General features: G+C 46.9%; 1 protein-coding gene across 1 annotated transcript in view; it reads left to right on the top strand.

The window, feature by feature from the left end:
• Window positions 1-14,034: 14,034 nt before the first annotated feature.
• The window catches only part of CCDC33 (coiled-coil domain containing 33), a 166,080-nt gene continuing 159,307 nt past the window's right edge, over window positions 14,035-20,807 (top strand). Inside the window, 2 exon segments of the mRNA XM_007948973.1 lie at window positions 14,035-14,344; window positions 15,222-15,565. Of these exon segments, the coding sequence (XP_007947164.1) occupies window positions 14,035-14,344; window positions 15,222-15,565 (654 nt within the window).

Genomic DNA, 20,807 nt, shown 5'->3' with positions numbered 1-20,807 from the left:
CCTTGAGATACAGACTTTGTGTTTCCCTCCTTCTTTCACCAAGGAACACTGGCTGTTGGTAAGATTACCTGAGTGCTCTCTCTTTGTTTCCTTGTTGACCACAAGAGAAGGCCCTCCATCCAATCTCTCGTCCACAAGTAGTCAGACCTTACTCAGACATGGTTCTTGTCCCTGCCCTTTGAAGCTCCCACTAGCTCCCCAGTGCCCCTGGGCCTAGCCATTTCCAAGTCTCCAATCTTATCCCTCAAAATGCTGAGCCCTAACCCCCCGTCCCACTGCTGCCTCCAGCCTTGAGCTCAACCCCTTGGTGTGCCATCTCCCTGCTCCCCTACCTGTTCCAATCCTACCTGGCCTTCCAGGCTTGGCTCCAGCCCCACCTCTAACAAGAGGCTCTCTTCACCTCTCCCTTCTGTATCTCTTCCTGTTCCTTTATTGATCACCCTGGGGAGTCCCTCCAGGCAGGCAGAGTGCTCCCCAACAACTAGGGCCACCTCCTCTGAGCCCTGGCTCCAGCTCAGTCTGGCGTCTGAGGAGGAGCCGCTGGTTGTGGGTCTTAGCGGTTCACCCTAGGCAGTGTCCCCAGCAGCACCTGCTTTAAAAGGTGTTTGATCTCCTCCCAGAAAGGCAGCTCCCTCCTTCCTACCAGCTCAAGCCCTGCCCCTCCTCCCGCCCCCAGACCTCGTGCCAGCGATTCCAGGATCAGAGGAGCCCACCCCACCCCCATCGCTCCAGCTCCAACGCACAGCAGGGTTGGGGCCCCACACTACACACAGGAGGCTTGTCTCCACAAACGGAGCCTCTCCACCCCCCAAGCCATTTGCCCGAAACTTGATCTTCTTGGCCCTCAGGGTCACCTCTGTGGCGGAGCCTGCAGGCCTTTGATGGCTGAGTTTCCCCAGCTGTGGCCACGGATGGGCTCAGGAACCCCCTACCCACACTCATTTGTCACCATCCATCACTCCAGGGATAGCACTGCTGGATGAATTGCACCATGTGGGAGGGGAACCACCAACTCGACTTTTAATAACATGGTCAGCATCCTGTTGACACCTAGCTGGGCTGAGGACCCTGCCTGTGGAAAGGGGACGGGGATTTGTCACACTTTCATAGAGCTTTGAGGATCCAATTCCAGGTGCGACCCAAAAAGGCCCCTCAGAAAGCTTTCTCTTTCATCCTCACAGCCTGGCTTCTCCCCAGGAGAGGGCCAGCGTTCTGAGGCCCTGCCGCTCCTCCCAGGACATTCCTGCAGTTCCCCCACCCCTCCAACCACTGCAGCCTCCACAGGCTGCAGGGACAGTCAGACCTAGTCTTCCATCACTGAGCCCAAGGGGCTGGCATAGGCTTATCATGCCCTCCCCTTCCCCTTCTACTAAGGATGCCCATTAGGCGTGTAAACAAGACTGAAGAATGGGAAGTGTGCTCAAAAGATGCTGTGGCAAGCCGGGAGGGGAGGTCATAGGAAAAGGTGGGGAGAAGAAGGGGACCCCAAATTCTCAGGTGAAGGGAGCTGGCAAGAGGCCTTCTCCTCCTTGAAGGAGAAAGAAGGGACAGCCAATTAGAGGGTGGCAGCCCAGGGTACACAGGTTTAAGATGTGAGATTGGCTCCCAGTGATGATGAAGATCCAGGAAGAGAGGGCACAGTGGTGAGGATGGTTGTAACCAGCAGAGGTCCACTTATTACAAAGGTGAGGGCTGAGACAGCCCAGGGAGGAAGGGGAAGGGAGAGAGAACAGCCCAATCCAAGACAGGGATCTCCAACTTCCACCTCATGAAGGGTTTTCTATGGAGAAGGGGTCAAAGCCACATCATAGAGAGAAGTGACCTTTGGCCCACTTTTAGGAAACCATGCTCAAGGAATGCTTACAAATACACACACTGAGAAGACGCCCAAGGTTGTAATAGCAAAAATTGGCAACGAGGTGGTATCCATTAATAAATTTCTGTAAGGTGGAATACTATAAAGCTGTTACAAAGAATGAAGTAGCTATTTTTGGAAGGACATGGTAGAAGCTCCAAGATATATTGCCAAGTAACAATGACCAAGAAAATGAGTTGTAAGATGTAATCCTATCTGATGTTCTTTAACATGTACATGTGTTGTGTGTGTGGTGTGTGTGTGTGTTTTCATCTCTATCTTTTTGTCTCTCTTCATGACCATGTGTGTATAAATACATGAAAAGCAAAGCTGGCAGTCACACAATGAATTTTTCAGAGTGGTTATGCTTGAGGAAAGGATGGGTTTGGGAGGATGGAGATTTTAATTTGTTTGAAATGTGTATTTTAAAAATTTGCATTGCATGTTTTTTTTTTTTTTTTTTAATAGCAAAAGGGAGAGATACTGTGTTGAAGCTTTCTGTGGATGAGGAGCTACGAAGACATCACTGAGCTGTGTGAAGTGGATTCATCCCCAGTCCATTATTGCACACCCCCCAGCCTGTCTGGGTGTAGCCATGAGACTAAGTATTCACCAATGAGATGGAAAAAGAAGTGTTGAGTATGACTTCCAGGTGTTTCAATGGGATACCATACAATGTTAAAGGACAATGATGAATCTGTGAAACATCTCATGACATGGATGAACTTAGAGACCATTATGCTGAGTGAAGTTAGTGTATCATAAAGGACAAATATTGTATGAGACTACTATTATAAAAAGTCAAGAAAAGGGTTTCACAAAAAGCAAAAAATATATTCTCTGATAGTTACCAAGTGTGGGTGGGGAAAGAAGGATAAACCCCCCCACACACACACACACACACACACGTGTGTGTGTTCTCTGTCTCTCTTCCTTCCACCTGGCTTGAGTGCAGTTGTAATGGCTGGGTCTCAAGCAACCATGTTGGACCATGAGGTGGAGGTCATGAGCTAGGTAGGATGGAGCCTAAGCAAAGCTAGAGCCCAAGCTAAAGCAGATCATAGGGCTAGAGAAGACCTCAGAGACTCCTGCTCTACTCTTAGTCTCTATCACATTCTGAGGAAACCAAGGTCCAGAGATGCCACATGACATGCTAGGGTCAGTGACTGAGCCAGGATAGTTTGGCCAGACTCCTCCTACTTTTCCACAGCTCATGGTTCTTTCCCCAAAAGCATCTCTTCTCAGAGCTTTTACTCTGCTCATCCTGTGGTGAGGGGGACCTGCCCTTTGTGATTTGGTCTTTGAATCAAAGGAGGAGTTAAGCCAAGTGGCAGGCCTAGGATGTACCTTTCAGAATTCTTTCTGGTGAGAACACAGAAGAACCTCTGTCCACTGGTGCCCACTGGCGAGTTTGGCGTCTTTCTCTCTTTCTATCTCATTATCTCTCTGCTTTTTTCTTCCTATCCATCAGTCTCTCTATCCCTATATCACTGTCTCCATCTTACTCTCTCTCTGTCTGGTTGACTCAGTCTTCCTGTCTACCATTTTTCTGTGTCTTGGTCTAACTCTGTCTCTCTGCTTCACTCTCTGTCTTTCATCTCTATCATTTTGTCTCTCTCCATGACTCTCTGTCTTTTCCTTTCTGTTTCTCTGTCCTGTTATTTGGTTTCTTTTTCTCTCTGAGTCTGGCTATAAAGTTTGGATCTCTCCTCCTAAAGTTTTAGGCAGCACCTTTTCCTAGTTAGCCGCTGTGTTGCCTAAATCCCTGGTGTTGGGTCCTGCCCCGTGTGGTCCTTGGTGCTGCCCCTGCCAGCTCCTGCCCTCTCCCCTTCATTACCTGCTTTGTCTGTTCCCTGGTGCTTCAGGAGGACAGGCGCAGAACCCCTGGAGTTTGCAGAGCCCTGGCTGAACTGGACGCTGTCTTGGGGGTTTGAGTCCTTAGAGCCCAGCAGAGAAGACAGGACACACAGAAGGCAAAGGTCAATGCCGCTGACTCTGCCAGTGAGGCTAGCACTGTCTCTCTCCTGCCACCCTACCATCTGTATCCCCTTTGAGGCAACGCTGGCCGAGGGGGCTGTCAGATGAGCCCAGGAATCAGTTGTTGCAGCCCCAGCTCTCCTCTGCTGGCTGCTGCTTGGCCAAAGGCAAGAACAAGAGGTTCTGGAATGACCCAAGACTCTCCAGAGAGTGCTCAGTGCTGGAGTCTGGAGCAAAAGGCCAGGAGAAGAACTGGATGGGATGCAGATGGGAGGGGGGGGCTTCTTTCTAATTTTGTCCTAGCTGAATGACCAAAAACAAGTCCTTTCCTTATCTGGGCCTTAGTTTTCCCATCTGTGCAATGGAGGGAGGCTAGCTCCCACACTTTCACTGCCAAGCTGAGTCTGAGACTCAAGTATCACATGAGCCTCTGGCCCTTCGGACTTGAAGGGAGTGGGGTGTAGGCCTGGGACGTTTCCACTGCAGGGGAGGGGAAGATGCTGGAGGGGGCTGGGTGCTGAAGTCCTGGTGTGGAGCAAAGACAAGTGCATGATTATAGGGGCTTGAGGTCAGATCCATCCCATCACTCCCCACATGATCTCAGAGCCTTTGTTTCCTCATCTGTATAAGGGGATAATCATCCTAGAAGATTCACAAATAGCCCTCCCTGGAAGATTCAGCTCTGAGCAGAGGCCCAGGGGGTGGGCCTTTGGGGACAGGTCTGAGGTCCTTTAGGAGCCATGAGGGGTGTCAGCTGGTGGAGGCTGAAAGACACCATTGTGAGAGGCAGGAAGTGAGCCCTCAGGGGTGGACTAATTACAGTCCCAGGCTCTTCCAGACAAAACCTGAGGCCTCTGAGTGGCCATTCTTCAGGGGAAGAAAGAAAACTCAAGGGCCTCATTAAGGCCTTTCATGCTGGGGCCAAGGAAAAGGCCTTGGAAGTCAGCACTGCTCCCTCCCCTCCTCTCCACCCCCACTAGCCCTTCTTGGCTCCTTCTGGGGTTGCAAGACTTCTGCCATCCAGGGAAAACCTCTTCTGAGTTGAAATCTTCTGAAAACTGCAAGAAAGACAATCAGGGAGGCAACTGGAAGTCGAGAGAAATCTGAAAGGGAGTAGGGAGCTAGCTACTGTGCTGCCCTGGGTTGTTTCTGCATCTGTAAAATGGGAGTGCGATCCAGCCCTGACTTGCTAGAATTCACTGAGGTTTCCTGATTACCTCAGCAGAACTGATGCCAGGCGCAAGGAAACCACTGCCTTTTGTTCTGCCACTCACTCCCATGCTACTGCCCTTTCTCCTGGGTACCTGCCTTGCCCACTGAGGATCAGGATGCAGGCTCTGAGTCAAATTTGGGACAAATGGTCTTTACTTCTCATGGAATCCAGAAGAAATACCTAGGATTGCAGATTCTTCTCTGTGCAAGCAGAAGCTGGGTCAGGTTTGCTTATCAATTCATTTATTCTTCTATTTGTTCATGCATACATTCATTCATTCCATAATGCTTTAACTTACCTCCAAGCACATCTTCTTTGCCCAGCCCAGTCCTGGGCACACAAACATGATCCCCAAAGGAACGTTCAGTCCAGCGTGGACAGGTCACCATCTGAGACAGGCCCAGGCCTCCATTTTACAGAGGGAAGTGCACAGTGTGGCAGAGGAAGAGAGGGGGAGACATTTAGCCAATCTGTAGTGTGAGTGGAATTGCATCAGGTAGAGTTGAGCAGTTTGGGCAGAGGGAATAGCACCAGCCAAGGCCAGGAGATGAAAAAGGGCTGGCCTGCTCTAGTGGAGGGGAGGCCAGAAGTGGGAGAGATATAATGATCAGATGGTGGAAATCCCAAAACTCATGCTTATGATCCTGAACCTGAAGAACTAGATGGTGCCCAGCTACCACTGTCTACCACTCAGAAAGGGATCAGTACAGGAGACAAATGATAGAGTGGAAGAAAAATGTGGAACAGAACTCAAAATCATAAACAAGACTAGGCTTACTGGTCTGATAGAGACTGGTGAAACCTCCAAGATTATGGCCCCTGTTGTTGTTGTTGTTGTTATGTGCTGTTGAGTCAGACCCGACTCAAAGTGACCCCTCCTTGGATTTCCAAGGCAGTATTACTATGGAAGTAGATTGCCCAACCTCCCTTCCGATGAGTGGCTAGTGGGTTTGAACCACCAGCCTTCTGGTTAGCAGTCAAGTGCCTTAGGCACTATGCTACCAGAGTTCCTATTCACCCTTTTTTTAGTCATCCTTTGGGCCTGGAATTGAACTCACCCCTGTGGCTTCCAGCCAAATAATAGGCAGGCGTATACAGTGAACATTGACAGGAGGTAGGTATATTCCTTAGAATAATCAACCACGGGAGATCAGAAGGGCAGCATTTGCACAGGGAGATACCTCAGAGGACAGGAACGCATAGGAAAGAAGGACATAGGGACGAGGTAACCACAGGGAAGAAGGGAGAAGAGAGCTGTTACATTATGGGGATTACGATCAATGTCATGAAACAGAACGTTTATGAACTGTTTTATGGAAAATTAATTTGCTCTGTAAACTTTCACCCAAATCACAATTAAAAAAAAAAAAATCATGCTTAGGCCAACACAATCACCTTAGATCTTTTGTGGGGAGTGGGAGGGAGGGAATGAAGAAGGAGAAGGGGGAAGAAGGAAATATTGAAGAGATTCAGGATGAATGAGCTGGGGAAAGCAGGATTCTGTGTCTCGGGTCTGACTGCAGGGGCACAGGGCTAGGATGCTGTGCACAGAGGTTGAGCCTAGGGAATAGATTGACCCCTATCTTGTAATATCTCTGAGGGACACTGCAAACATGCAAATGATTTGCTCTCCACTACTAACCTAAAGATTGACGGTTCAAATCTACCCAGTGGCGCCACAAAAGAAAGTCCTGGCAATATGCTTCTGTAAAGATTATAGCCAAGACAACGTTATGGAGCAGTTCTACTCTGTAACACTTAGAACTTCCATGAGTCAGAACTGACTCAGTGGCAGTAGGTTTAGACCCAGGTGGTAGCCATATCCAGTTATTGAGACAAAGTTTCCCAATAACCTCTACACATCCACCCTCTCCCCAAAATGGCCATGCGATGGCCTTTCCCAATACGACTTATATAGAATCTCAGACTGTCAGAGCTGTGAAATGACTTATCCACTCCATTCCCATCTGTTGTACAGATGGGGCCACTTACTTCCAGGGAGAGGAAGGGATTTGCTGAACAAATGCAAATCAGGTGACTAGAACTCAGGTCTTCTAAACCTTCTTTTGCTTCAGTTTCTCCTTGGGGAACCTGAAGGAATTGAAGTTTAGTCATTGCAGAGGATGTTCACTACATATAATGAGGCATCTTTAGGTTGGATGGCCAATGCCATCTCTAGACTGGTATTATCTTAGTTATCTGGTGGTGCCATAACAAGAAATACCACAAGTGATGGTTTTAAAGAAAATGATTTGTTGTCTCAGAGTCTTGGAATCTAGAAGTCTAAAGCAGGGCATTGGCCCTAGGGTTCTTCCTTGTCAGTTGCCCCAGATGTTCCCTGGCATTCTTTGACTGCTTGTAGATGTTATGTTTACTTGGCACCTGTTTTCCTCCTGTATGTGTGTGTTTCTCTTCTTCCCTTTTATAAGAGACCACTCAGAAGGATTAGGTTTAGGGTCCAGCCTACTCTGGTATGACCTTATTAGCATAACAAAAGAAAACCCTATTTCCAAACATGGTCACATTCACAGGTACAGGAGTTCAACATCTTTTGGGTAGACACAATTCAATCCTTAATAGGTATCTTTTACTCTGTGAAAATGATAGATTCTGGTCAAGGAGATTTTAAAATGAAGTCTATGCTGTCATAAATGTCCCCTTTGGACTCAAAACTATACCTCTACAGTTTCAAGGTACAGAATTCTCTAAAAGAATGAATTTCTTTGGATTAGTATCATTGATATCATGGCCAGTCCCAGGGCATATTTAGTATGGGGAAATATAAATAGAATCCCTGGGTTCAGATTTCAACTCTGCTTCTTACTTACCTTATATGAGATGAATTTCTTAACATTCTGTTAGCCTCAAATTCCTTCTCTGTAAAAAGGGGATAATTATACCTACCTCTGTACAAAGGACTGGGGCCTCTGACCTCTTCTAACTTCACAAAATGGGAGACAGATCAAGATCAATAGCCCAAGGATGATTCCTATCAGGTCAAACATGCTGCCACTGTCCAACCTTTTTTACCCATTTTAATATCAACTGTCCCTCCCAATAGCACTCTACTTTTCCGCTAGGTTTGATAATTCATTGCAGTGACCACACAGAACTCACAGAAAACATTCACAGTTTTGGGCTTTATACGGGAAGTAACAGGTTATAATTCAGTGCCAGAAACAACTCAGGATACAGTTCTTCAATCAGGACAGCTTCTTCTCAGCTGTGCCACAGGCATGCTTCTCTCTGGCCTCAGCCTCTTGGCCCTGCATCCCCTTAACCTCTGCCTTGCTCAGGTAAGTGTTGTTGTTGTGTGCCCTCAAGTCAGACCTGACTCATAGCGACCCCTCCTTGGGTTTCCAAGGCAGTATCACTACAGAAGTAGATTGCCCAACCTTCCTTCCAAGGAGTGGCTGGTGGGTTTGAATTGCCAGCCTTCTGGTTAGCAGTCAAGTGCCTTAGGCACTATGCTACCAGAGCTCCCCAGGTAAGCATTACAAAACTCTTTTAGTTCTGCAGATAGGTGCCCAGAGAAGTACCCTGCTCCACCAGCAAGCTCCTGCCCAAAGGCACTCAGCTTTCTTGCTCTGTGGCCCAGGAAGCTCATCACTCTGTCTCGTGCTGGTCTCTTGGTTCGGCTGCCTCTGCTACTGTTTTTTCTCTGCTGCTGCTTCTCACCCTCTCAGGGCAGGGATCTTGGGTCCAAGGACATGCTCCACTCCTGGCTCTTCTTTCTTGATGGTAGTGAGCTCCCCCATTTCTGCCTCTGGGATGGCTCATTTTAAGCCTAGTGGGATAGCAAAACTGACTGATCCCCATGTTAGGGTTCCATAGGCCTTATTTGCATGGCCTCACCCTCACAAGGATGCCATGCAACTTATTCACATTACTAGCAATCTATTCAGTCTCCTTGGTGGGCCACAAGTACCTCACATTTGCATAGTCTCACCCAGTCATCTGGTGGGAGTCATAAAGACCATAACTGGAAAGGCCGTATTAAGCAATTCAGTGCACCTCAAGTTCAAAGAGCCATATAGAATGCCTGGTACCCAGGATCTATTCAATGAAGAGTATCATTAATCATACAAGATAATAATAACAATAATGATGATGAAAGCAACAATGATGTGGTAGTGGTTATGATGATGGTAATGGTGGTGGTGAAGGTGATAGAAGTGGTGATGGTGGTGGTAGCAGTGGTGGTAGTGGAGGTAATAGAGGTGGTGATGGTAGTGATGGTGGTGATGATGTTGTTGTTAGGTGCTGTTGAGTAAGCTCCAACTCATAGCGACCCTATGTACAACAGAACGAAACACTGCCCAGTCCTGTGCCAGTCTCACAATCCTTGCTATACCTGAGACCATTGTTGCAACCACTGTGTCAATCTATCTTGTTGAGGGCTTCCCCTTTTTCACTGACCCTCCACTTTACCAAGCATGATATCTTTCTCCAGGGAATGAACGGTCCTTTCTGACAACCTGACCAAAGTAAGTGAGACAAAGTCAGGCCATTCTCTCTTCCAACAAGCATTCTAGCTGCACTTCTTCCAGGACCAATTTGTTCTTCTGGCAATCCATGGTACTTCCAGTATTCTTCAGCAACACCACCACTCAAAAGCATCAACTCTTCTTTGGTCTTCCTTATTCATTGTCTAGCTCTCACATGCATATGAGGTGATTGAAAATACCATGGCTTGGGTTAGACACACCTTAGTCTTCAAGGAGACATCTTTGCTCTTCAGCTCTTGAAAGAAGTCTTTTTGCAGCAGATTTTCCCAATGCAATATGTCATCTGATGTCTTGATGGCTGCTTCCATTGGTGTTGATTGTGCAGTCAAGTAATAGGAAATCTTTGACAACTTCAATCTTTTCTCCATTTATCATGATGCTGCTTATTGGCCCAGTTGTGAGGATTTTCATTTTCTTTATGTTGAGATGGAATCCATACTTCAGACTATAGTCTTTAATCTTCATCAGTAAGTGTTTCAAGTCATCCTCACTTTCAGCAAGCAAAGTTGTGTCATCTGCATATCACAGGTTGTTAATGAGTCTTCCTCCAACCTTGATGCCATGATTTTCTTCATATAGTCCAGCTTCTTGGATTATTTGCTCAGCATACAGATTGAGTAAGTATGGTGAAAGGATACAAGCCTGACACACCGTTCCTGTTTTTAAACCATGCAGTGTCTTCTTGTTCTGTTCAAAAGACAGCCTCCTGGTCTACGTACAGGTTCCTCATGAGTACATTTAAGTGTTCTGGAAATCCAGTTCTTCTCAATGTTATCCATAAATTGTTATGATCCACACAATCAAATGCTGCTTTTGCATAGTCAATAAGACACAAGTAAACATCTTTCTGCTATTCTTTGCTTTCATCCAAGATCCATCTGACATCAGCAATGATGTCTCTCGTTCCACATCCTCCTCTGAATCCAGCTTGCATTTCTAGAAGTTCTCTGTCAATATACTGCTGCAACTGTTTTTGAATTATCTTCAGGAAGATTTTACTTGCATGTGAAATTAATGATATTGTTTGATAATTTCCAAAATCTGTGGGCTTACCTTTTTTTGGAATGGGTACAAATATGGATCTCTTCCAGTCAGTTGGCCAGGTAGCTGTCTTCCAAATTTCTTGGCATAGATGAGTAAGTCTCTCTAGCATGGTATCTGTTTGTTGAAACATCTCAGTGGGTATTTCGTCAATTCCTGTTCTTCACCAATTCATTCAGTGCAGCTTTGACTTCTTCCTTCAATACCATTGGTTCTTGATCATATGCCACCCCTTGAAATGGATGAACACTGACCAGTTCTTTTTGGTACAGTGACTCTGTATTCCTTCCATCTTCTTTTGATGATTCCTACATCATTCAATATTTTGCCCATAGAATCTTTCAATATTACAACTTAAAACTTGAATTTTTTTCCTCAGTTCTTTCAGCTTGAGAAATGCTGAGTGTGTTGTTCCCTTTTGGTTTTCTACCTCCAGGTCTTTGGACATTTCACTATAGTAATTGACTTTGTCTTCTTGAGCTGCTCTTTGAAATCTTCTGTTCATCTCTTTTATCTTATTATTTCTTCCATTTGCTTTAGCTGCTACCCATTCAAGGGTAAGTTTCAGAATCTCTTCTGACATCCATTTTGGTCTTCTCATCCTTTCCTGTCTTTTTAATGACCTTTTGCTTTCTTAATGGGTGATGCTCTTGATGTCATCCCACAATTCTTCTGGTTTTTGGTCATTGGTGTTCAATGCATCAAATCTATTCTTTAGATGGTCTCTAAATTCAAGAGGGATATAATCAAGGTCATATTTTGGCTCTCATGGACTTGTTTTAATTGTCTTCAACTTCAACTTGAACTTGCATATGAGCAACTGATGGTCTGTTCCACAGTCAGCTCGTGGCCTTGTTTTGGCTGAAGATATTGAGCTTCTCCATCACCTCTTTCCACAGATGCAGTAGATCTGATTCCTGTGTATTCCATCTGGTGAAGTCCATGTGTGTAGCTACATTTTATGTTGTTGAAAAAAGGGTATTTGCAATGAATAAATCATTGGTTTTACAAAATTCTCTCATGAGATCTCCAGAGTTATTTCTATCACCAAGGCCATATTTTCTAACTACTGGTGATTCTTCTTTGTTTCCAACTTTCTACCTCAATCACCAGTGATAATCAACACATCTTGATTGTATGTTTGGTCAATTTCAGAGTGCAAAAGTTGGTAGAAGTCTTCAATTTCCCCATCTTTGGCTTTTGTGGTTGATGTGTAGATTTGAATAATAGTAGTATGAACTGGTCTTCCTTGTAGGCATATGTATATTATCCTATCACTGACAGCATCGTACTTCAGGATAGATCTTGAAATATTCTTTGTGACGATGAATGCCACATCATTCCTTTTCAATTTGTCATTCCCAGAATAGTAGACAATATGTTTGTCTGATTTAAAATGGCCAAAACCAGTCCATTTCAGTTCACTAATGCCTATATATCAATCTTTATGCTTTCCATTTCATTTTTTACAACTTCCAATTTTCCTAGATTCATACTTCATGCATTCCATGTACTGATCATTAATGGATGTTTGCAGCTGTTTCTTCCCATTTTGAGTCATGTCATATCAGCCAATGGAGGTCCCAAAGGCTTTACTCCATCCCCATCATTAAGGTCAGCTCTACTCTGAGGAGGCAGCTCTTCCCCAGTCATATGTTGAGTGGCTTCCGACCTGAGGGGCTCATCTTCTGGCACTATATTGGACAATGTTTCAGGCCTATTTATAAAGTTTTCCAATACTATATCAGTCAGTGTATTCATAAGGTTTTCACTGGCCAATTCTTTGAGAAGTGGATGGCCCTTTCCTTCTTCCGAGTCTGTCTTAGTCTGGAAGCATCGCTGAAACCTGTCCACCATGGGTAATCCTGCTGGTATTTGAAATACTGGTGGCATAGCCTCTAGCCTCACAGCAACACACAAGCCACCATAGTATGACAAACTGACAGATGAGTGGTGGGGTGATGATGGTAGTGGTGGCTATTTTGAGTGATGTTCCAGGATTTCCTGTCTCCCCTTGGGTAACAATAAGACCCAAAATCAGGGAAAATGGGGTCTAGCCTGACAATTCTTTGGTGTGAGAGGCTCTGGGCTCTCTGAAGCTATGTCTCATACTGTGAGTTTTGATTAAAAAGGTAGACTGGTTTCACAAGCAGGTGCCAAGGGCATGCTCCCAGGGAATGACACTATCTGCCTTCCCATGAGAAAAGACAAGTTAAGAACTCTTGGGAATGAAAAAGCATGTAGACACAGGCTCTTCCAGAAATGGGAAGTTTTGAATACCCCATACTCATGTGTTCCCCACCCCCAGAATCCTCATCCTTAGCCCTCCCTGCTCTAATATCTTCTATAGAGTTTATCCCTTTCTGTTGTTGAAAGAGCTCTGGTGGTGTAGTGGTTAAGGCATTTGACTGCTAACCAAAAGGTCAGTGGTGCAAACCCATCAGTCACTCTGCAGGAAAAAGATTGAGGCCTTTTTTGGGGTAGTTTTTGGTTCTTCTTGTTAGCTGCCACCTCGTCAGCCCTCAACTCATGATGACCCCATTTACTGCAGATCTAAATGTTGCCCAGTCCTTCATGAACCCCATGATCAGTTGAGGACTGGACCACTGTGATCCACTGGTTTTCTGTGGCTGATTTTTGGAAGTAGATTGCCAGGCCTTTCTTCCTAGTCTGTCTTAGTCTAAAAGTTCTGCTAACACTTGTTCACTATCCTAGCAACACACAAGCCTCTGCTGACAGACAAGTAATAACTGTGCATGAGGTGTGTATGAGTTCTCCTGCCTGAAAGTGGAGAACTCTACCACTGAAGCATCATTACCCCTACCATAATTGTTTATTTGTTATCATTTCATTTTTTATCATCTTTTAGAATGCATTAAGGAGCTCTGGCGGTGTAGTGGTTAAGGCATTTGGCTGCTAACCAAAAGATTGGTGGTTCGAACCCACCACCTGCTCTGTGGAAGAAAGATGAGGCAGTCTGCTTCCATAAAGATTTACAGCCTTAGAAACCCAATGGGGGTCGCTATGAGCCAGAATAGATTCAACGGCAGTGAGTTTGGTTTGGTTTTTGGTATAACATATGTTATAATTTACTTATTTTCTATGTTTATGCCCCCTCTTCCCATTAGAAGCTTCACCAGGACAGGAATCTTTGGCTCAGTGCTATATACCAAATACCAGGAATGGTGCCTGGTGCATAACAGGTGTTCAGCAAATAGTTGTAGAATGAACAAATGCTGAAAGGGAGGGATAAATGACTGCCTTTGTTCTCCCCATAGGCCCAGCTTCCTGGCTTGTTACTTGGTTTCTTCTCAAACAAACAGAGAGGGGTGGGGTGTGGCCCTGAGGGCCCAGCCTGTAGACTTTCAGACTGGACCCTGTCTGGGACTGTGGAGAGGACAAAAAGTGTTCAGCCCTGGAATCAGTCCCTGACGGTGGCCATGGCCTTCCGGGAGTCCAAGCCCTGGGTCCCTGCATCCCTGCTGAGCCAGAGGCTGAAAGTTGAGGAGAAAACACTGGGCCTGGAGTTCGAAGTCTTGAGCATGAGGTTTAATGAGGCTGGCAGATACGCCCTGCGCCTGTCCGCTGAGAACCTCCTGCAGGCCGGCTCCAAGGAGAGGGTGCAGTTGCAAGTGAATGGTGAGGACCCTCTCCCTGCCTGTTCTACTGTCACTGATGTCATTGAACAGCAGAATCTTGGCCAGAGCATTGCCCTCTCCAGGAACAAGTTTGTCTTCATCTTGCCCAAAGGTACAAAGTAAGGTTGGTAGTGGAGAGAGAAGAGCTGGAAACCTCTGCCCTGCCCCTTTGGGGTCCCAGAGTGCTTCAGTGGAATTGGGAGGGGCAGGGGCAGAGCTCTAGACTGACGCCCGAAGCTCTGCTTGGAGGACCTTGGGCAAATGTTGACCCTCTGTGAGTCCCTGATGCCTTCCGTGTGACTTGAGGACATTGGTACTGTTCATATACTGTCCAATGAGAAGGAACTAAAAGGACAGATGACGAAACAGCTTTGTGAGCACACAGCAGGCTCTGGGCCAGTCTGACTGTGGATGTTACAGCAAAGAACATCAGAATCAGCCCCAGATTGCCCAGTCCTGAGCACTGGACTGTGTGTGTGTGGTGGGGGGCAGAGAGGAGACCCAGACCTTACCTTCTAGGAGCTTCCAGAATAGGTGAATGGGCAAGAATGCCAAGCAGGAAATAGTTAAGTAAGCTGGAAGGAGGAGCAGATCCATGACTAGACTCTGAGGCCACCCAGGCAGGCTTCCTGGAGGAGGAGGAGGAACAGGAAGACATAGAGAAACCAAGTCCCAGCCTTCAGACAGGCAGAACTCAGGAGCAGGCTGAACTCTTCTCTCAGGTTGGTATGGGGGCCCCAGACCACCTCATTGGCTAAGAGCCCTTTCTCCTTCACCTGTAGGCTTGGACTCGGTGTCAGGAAATCGGGGAAGTACAAGGGATCCTGAGAAGAGGTCACAGCACCTACCAGGGAAATCTTACCCAAGCCTGCATGGCTTCTCAAAGGCTGTACAGCCTAGTGTCCCCAAGGGCCCTGCCTGCCTCCCCACTTCCTGGGGGACACAGTGAAACCCAGAGCCCAACTCTGAACCCCATGTCCCCTGACCAGGGTTTTGCAAGAATGACAGGCATGGTTGACTGATTCCAGGGCATGATGCATGGCTTCAGGTGGAAACACTGAGGTTGAATGGGGCCTCAGGACGGACAGCCCAGCAATTGGCTGAGGCCATTTTCCCTATCTATCCACACTCAGACCAGCCCTGCATGAACTTCGCCTCTTGGGACCACGAGGACCTGTACCACTACTGTGGCACCCTGGCTCTGCTCTGGGCCAGTGCAGACCTCATGTCTTGCCACTGTGGGGGCCTAGCCTATAGTGTGGTCTTCCAGGCACACCAGGCCCTGAGGCCACCTGCCTTAAACTGCTCACCAGGGGCCAGCCAGCCAGAGCCAGTGTCACTGTGTCCAGAGCCCCAGCTCCCCAGGCTGCAGGTGGGTGCTCCCTGGGTCCCACTTTGGTTCTGCCATCTCCCCACTCCAGGGCACAGGACCCAGCCTCTCTGATAAGCCTGGCCTGCTGCCCCCATCCCTCACTGAGCAGGCAACACAACTTCCCAATATGTATTTAATGTTCCTTCATGCCTTTTCTTGGCTTGAGGGCTCTTTTCTTTTAATCATTGGATAATGTTCCATAGATGTACCATAGTTTGTTTATCCATTCACCCACTGAAGGAAATGTTGGTTGCCTCCAATTTTTTTTTTTTTGTTGTTGTTGTTGCAATCATGAATGAAGCCACTATAAACATTTGTGTGCAGGTTTTTGTATGGATATAAGTTTTCAACTCATTTAGGTAAATACCAAGAACACAACTGCTGGACCATATGGGAGCTCTGGTGGCGTAATGCCTAAGGCATTTGACTGCTAACCAGAAGCCTGGTGGTTCAAATCCACCAGGCACTCCTCAGAAGGAAGACTGGATAATCTACTTCCGTAGAGATACCACAAGAAGGGGTCGCTATGAGTTGGAATTGACTCAGTGGGAGTGGGTGGGTTTGGTTTTGGTTTTGTAATAGGGGGGTACTGGTACCTAATAATTGTCTTGATTTGCAATTCCCTAACGACATGACGTTGAGCATCTTTTCATATGCTTTTTTGCCATCTGTATATCTTCTTTGGTGAGGTGTCTGTTAAGATCTTTTGCCCATTTTTAAAATTTGGTTGTTTGTTCTCTTATTGCTGAGTTTTAAGGAGTTCTTTGTATATCTTGGGTATAAATCCTTCATCAGATGTGTGTTTTGCAAATATTTTCTCCTACTCGATAGCTTGTCTTTTTATTCTCTTAACAGTGTTTTTCACAGATTTTTAACTTTAGTGAAGTCCAAGTTATCAATAATTTCTTTTATGGATTATGCCTTTACTGTTACATCTGAAAAGTCACCATCAAGCCCAAGGTCACCTAGGTTTTCTCCTATGTTGTCTTCTAGAAGTTATACAGTTTTGTGTTTAACATTTAGGTCAGTGATTCATTTTGAGATAATTTTTGTGAAAGATGTAAGGTCAGTGTCTAGATTTTATTTTACTTTTTTTTTGCATGTGGATATCCAGTTGTTCCAGATTATTTGTTGAAAAGACTGTTTTCTCCATTGGATTGCCTTTGCTCTTTTGTCAACTGAGTTGGCTGTATTTGTATAGGTCTATTTCTGGGCTCTCTTCCATTCCACTGATCTGTCTGTATAGTTTTTCACCAATTGGGTTGGGTTTTAGTTTGTTTTTGTTTTATGTGGTGGATGAGCATGCTCCGAGACCCTTCAGTCCCCAACCTCAATCTCTCATGTTCTTACTAGGTTCCAGTGGAGCCCCTGAGTGACCACAAGACTGAATTATCCTCTGTGTACCCACCCTTAAGCCCATCTAGCTCTTACCACAGCCTGGAGCGGCTCAGCCCTGAACCAGGATCCTGGCCACCTCAGACCCAGGTAAGGGTCAGGGGGTTTAGACTTTGACCATGGCGCAGGAGGCTTCCCTAATATGGCCAAGTTCTGTAACCAGGCAATGTGCCTGGTAGACCTCACAGCCAACACAGGTAGAAACTAGTAGAGTAAGTAGCCAAAAATTTCACATGTGTAGAAACTGAACCCCAAGGGTGCTTGATGTTATTTAATGCTAACATTTTCTGGGGGGCTTAGTACAAAAATAGTGTTTGGAACCCAAAACTTGATCAATTCCCATGTTCAGGGTGCCATCTGGCTTGAAGATGGTCATTTATAATATGGGCATCACGCATGGCCCTGTAAGACATGTGCTAAAAGGAACACTGTGGTGTGTGAATGTGCATGTTGGATTTTGGAGCCTAAGAAAGGCTTCTCAAAGGAGGTGACATTTCAGATGAAACTTTCATATATACATACATTCATCCACTCCTCTATCCTTCCATCTACTCATTCATCCATTTATCCATCTATCTATCCATGCATCCATCCATCCATCTCTCCCTCCCTCCAGTACTCCATCCATTTATGCAACATTTGTCAGGGATAGCAATTCTGGGACTTGGGTGGGCATCATATGAGGAGGGTCTAGAATAATCTGGTTGAGGCAAAGGATAAGATGGAAGATGAGCTGAGGTTGGAATCAAATGTTGGCAGTGGTGCCTGGCTCTCCTGTTGCACCACTGTTCTCAGCAGCCAGAGCTGGTCTGGTACTGAAGTGGAGCTCAGGGTGGTGGGCTGAGTCAGGTTGGGAGAGGACCCAGGATGGAGAAAATGAAAGGAATCAAGAGCAGAAGAGAGGGGGTGGATATTCAATTCAGGAGGCAGTGGGGAACAACCAAAAGGGTTTGTAGTGAGAAAGACACCATCTAGGCTGTGGCTTAGGCACATTGACCTAGTGGCATGTGCCAGGGGAACTGGATGGAAGTGCCAGGGACCCGGGGCAAAGCTCAGCCTGCTACGTGGGCCACTTTGGCTTCCATTCATTCATTCCTTAGTTAACAAATACTCTTTGACCACCTATTCTGTCCCCAGCTTTTTACCAATTGGATGAGCTTTTTCAGTTTGGGTTTTTTGTTTTGTTGGGTGCTGAGGGCATAGCAGTAAGTTGATCAAGTGGTTCTTATGTGAAGGTCTGTTCCCTCTGCCTGCAAGTTCCAGGCCTGGCCCCTTGTTTTGCTTCCTGACCTTCCCCTTTGTCCTACAGTTTATCATAGGACTGGACATGTAGAAGTCACAGAGCTTGGGGAGAAGCAGTCCTTCCTCTCCTGGTCCCCAAACATCCTAGCCACCCCAGAGCCAGGGGGCCACATGAACAGGACTTTCCAGACTGCAGCTCTCAATGCATATGAGAGAGAGGACACCGCTGCAGGGCGAGGGGGTTGACAAGATGGTTGAGTCTGCAGCAGCAGCAGCTCTAATTTCTGTTTTTTAAAGCCATCATCTCCCTGCCATGCTCCCTCTTAAAGTGTCAGATGTCTGCTTCTACCAAGACAAGAAAATAGCTTTCAAGGGAGAGGAAAATCGCTTCCCTCCTGGGGGGCCAGCAATCACAACCCTGACAATGGGGCCAGGAAGCCCTAAGGAACTGACAATGGAGAGTAGTTCTGTAGAGAATAGAGGGGCTGTGTCTTTCAGCTCAGGCAAACAGCCCAGTGGTTAAGCCTGAAGAATGCAGGCGCCTTTCTGATGCTGGGATTTAGAGGCTCAAAGACACAGCAGGAGGAACAGCAGCAAAACCAGGTTCTCAGTGAGGGGTGGGGCCCACAGGCTGTCCTTTGGGCCTGTGGGCCAGCTCCCTTGGGAAGTGGATATGGCCTAGAACCACAGGGACCCTCGAAACCATCCTCCCTTTCCCTCTTTGTTTGTGGATAGGGAAAATGAAGCTCCCGAAGGAAGGATTTAACCCAGCTCTCTGATTCTCAACTGAAGTAGAGGAGCAAGGAGCTGACAAGGGATGTGGGGATGGTGGGAAGAAAAGACTGCAAGCAGAAAGGATGGGGAGAGAATTGTATTCTTGGGGTGCAGCTCAACTTCAGTAACATTCAATTCAAGGCCAGGAATGGATGATTTCTGGGCTCCAGATGCAAATATCTAGGTTGAAAGCTGCCTCTTTCAGGAAGCCTTTAGGAGCTCTAGTGTCATAATGCCTAAGGCATCTGACTGCTAATCAGAAGCCTGTCGGTTCAAACCCACTACAGAAGCCTGTCGGTTCAAACCCACCAGCCACTCCTTGGAAGGAAGACAGGGCAATCTACTTCCCTAAATATAACGCCTTGAAAACCCAAGGAGGGGTTCGAGGGTTGACTCAATGGCAGTGAGTTTTTTTTTTTTTTTTCTAGTTTTCATTAACAAGGACCTTCCATGCTTTCCTTAGTCCTGCATCATCCGGCATTTCAACTACTCTATCTGTTGAATTTGTAGGCTCACAAGTTGTTCTCCAACTTGTGTAGTGTGGGTCATTTTTTCAACCAGAACTGATGCTGGTCATGGGTGTCTGGCAGGGAGGAAGTAAGAGGGAGATTAGGAATGTAATGATCAAGAATGTGTATGGCACAGGAGGCAGGGCTCAGTCTGGGCTGTGACCAAGGTCAGGGTTCAGTCTGTGACCAAGGTCAGGGCTCAGTCTGTGCCCAAGGTCAGGGTTCAGTCTGTGGCCAGGGTCATGGCTCAGTTTGACACGTCAAGGCTCAGTGTGAGCTTTAATGACAGACCTTACTTCTCAGTCATGGGCCACAGCTTAAAAAACTCACTGCCATTGAGTCAATCTCTACTCATAGCGACCCCTCCTTGGGTTTCCGAGGCTGTATCCTTATGGAAGTAGATTGCCCAGTCTTCCTTCCCAGGGCCCACAGCTTACACAGTTTCAAATGGCCATGCCGGTGCTGGTGACAGCATTCCCTGCATCCTGGACACCCACCTGGAATAATCAGTTGCCCTGAACTATTGTTACTGTGGCTACTACACATCTGACCTTCCCTTCTTCAGTCCTCACACTCCTATGCCTGTGAGGGGGAGGGAGTGGTGGGAGGGATCATCCCCCATAATATTTCCAGTATGTACAAGCACGGATGCCAGAACAGAGAGCACTCTCTGAGCCCCTGATCCATGAGTCAGGGAACGGCATGGGCAGGCAGGGGCTACAGAGGGAGTTTTGCCATACATGGGAGGGTGACCACCTCCAGATTCCGTCAGCCACATGCAGCTGCCCTTCTCCAGACCCAGCTACAGGGCATTTCTGGGCGACTTCCTTTCTGGGCAGAGCTCCACCAGATTCATCCCATCCCCTGATGCTGCCTCCTGTCGCCTCCTGGCTGGTTTGAGACCATATGGCTGCACCACCCCCAGGGTAAGGGGGAGTTTATCAGCCAGAAATGAGAGTGGCATGTCCAGTGCTGGGCAGAATGAGCAGATGAGGAAGGACCATAGGGGCCATTCCCAAGGAATTCTTCCAAGAGCCAGTGGGGCCTCCTGGGGGTGGTGGTGGCAGGGGAGGCCATAGCAGCCTAGAGGCTGGAGCCCCAGGGGTCTCTCTACTCCCGACAGGTTTAAGGACAATCTACCACTGATGGAGCTTTAGAGGGAAACTTTCAGCTGGAAATTCCCAGTGATGAAATTTCTTGAAATACCAATTTACAAATTCCTTGCTCTGAAGCTCTGGGAGCCATCCTGAGGGCTCGGGCCCTGGCGCTTCCTCCCACACAGC

The sequence above is a fragment of the Orycteropus afer genome, unplaced genomic scaffold, assembly GCF_000298275.1.
Source record: "Orycteropus afer afer isolate SDZICR_OR568_19922 unplaced genomic scaffold, OryAfe1.0 scaffold00233, whole genome shotgun sequence".
Lineage (NCBI taxonomy): Eukaryota > Metazoa > Chordata > Mammalia > Tubulidentata > Orycteropodidae > Orycteropus > Orycteropus afer.
This window is presented reverse-complemented; position numbering and strand designations above follow the sequence as displayed.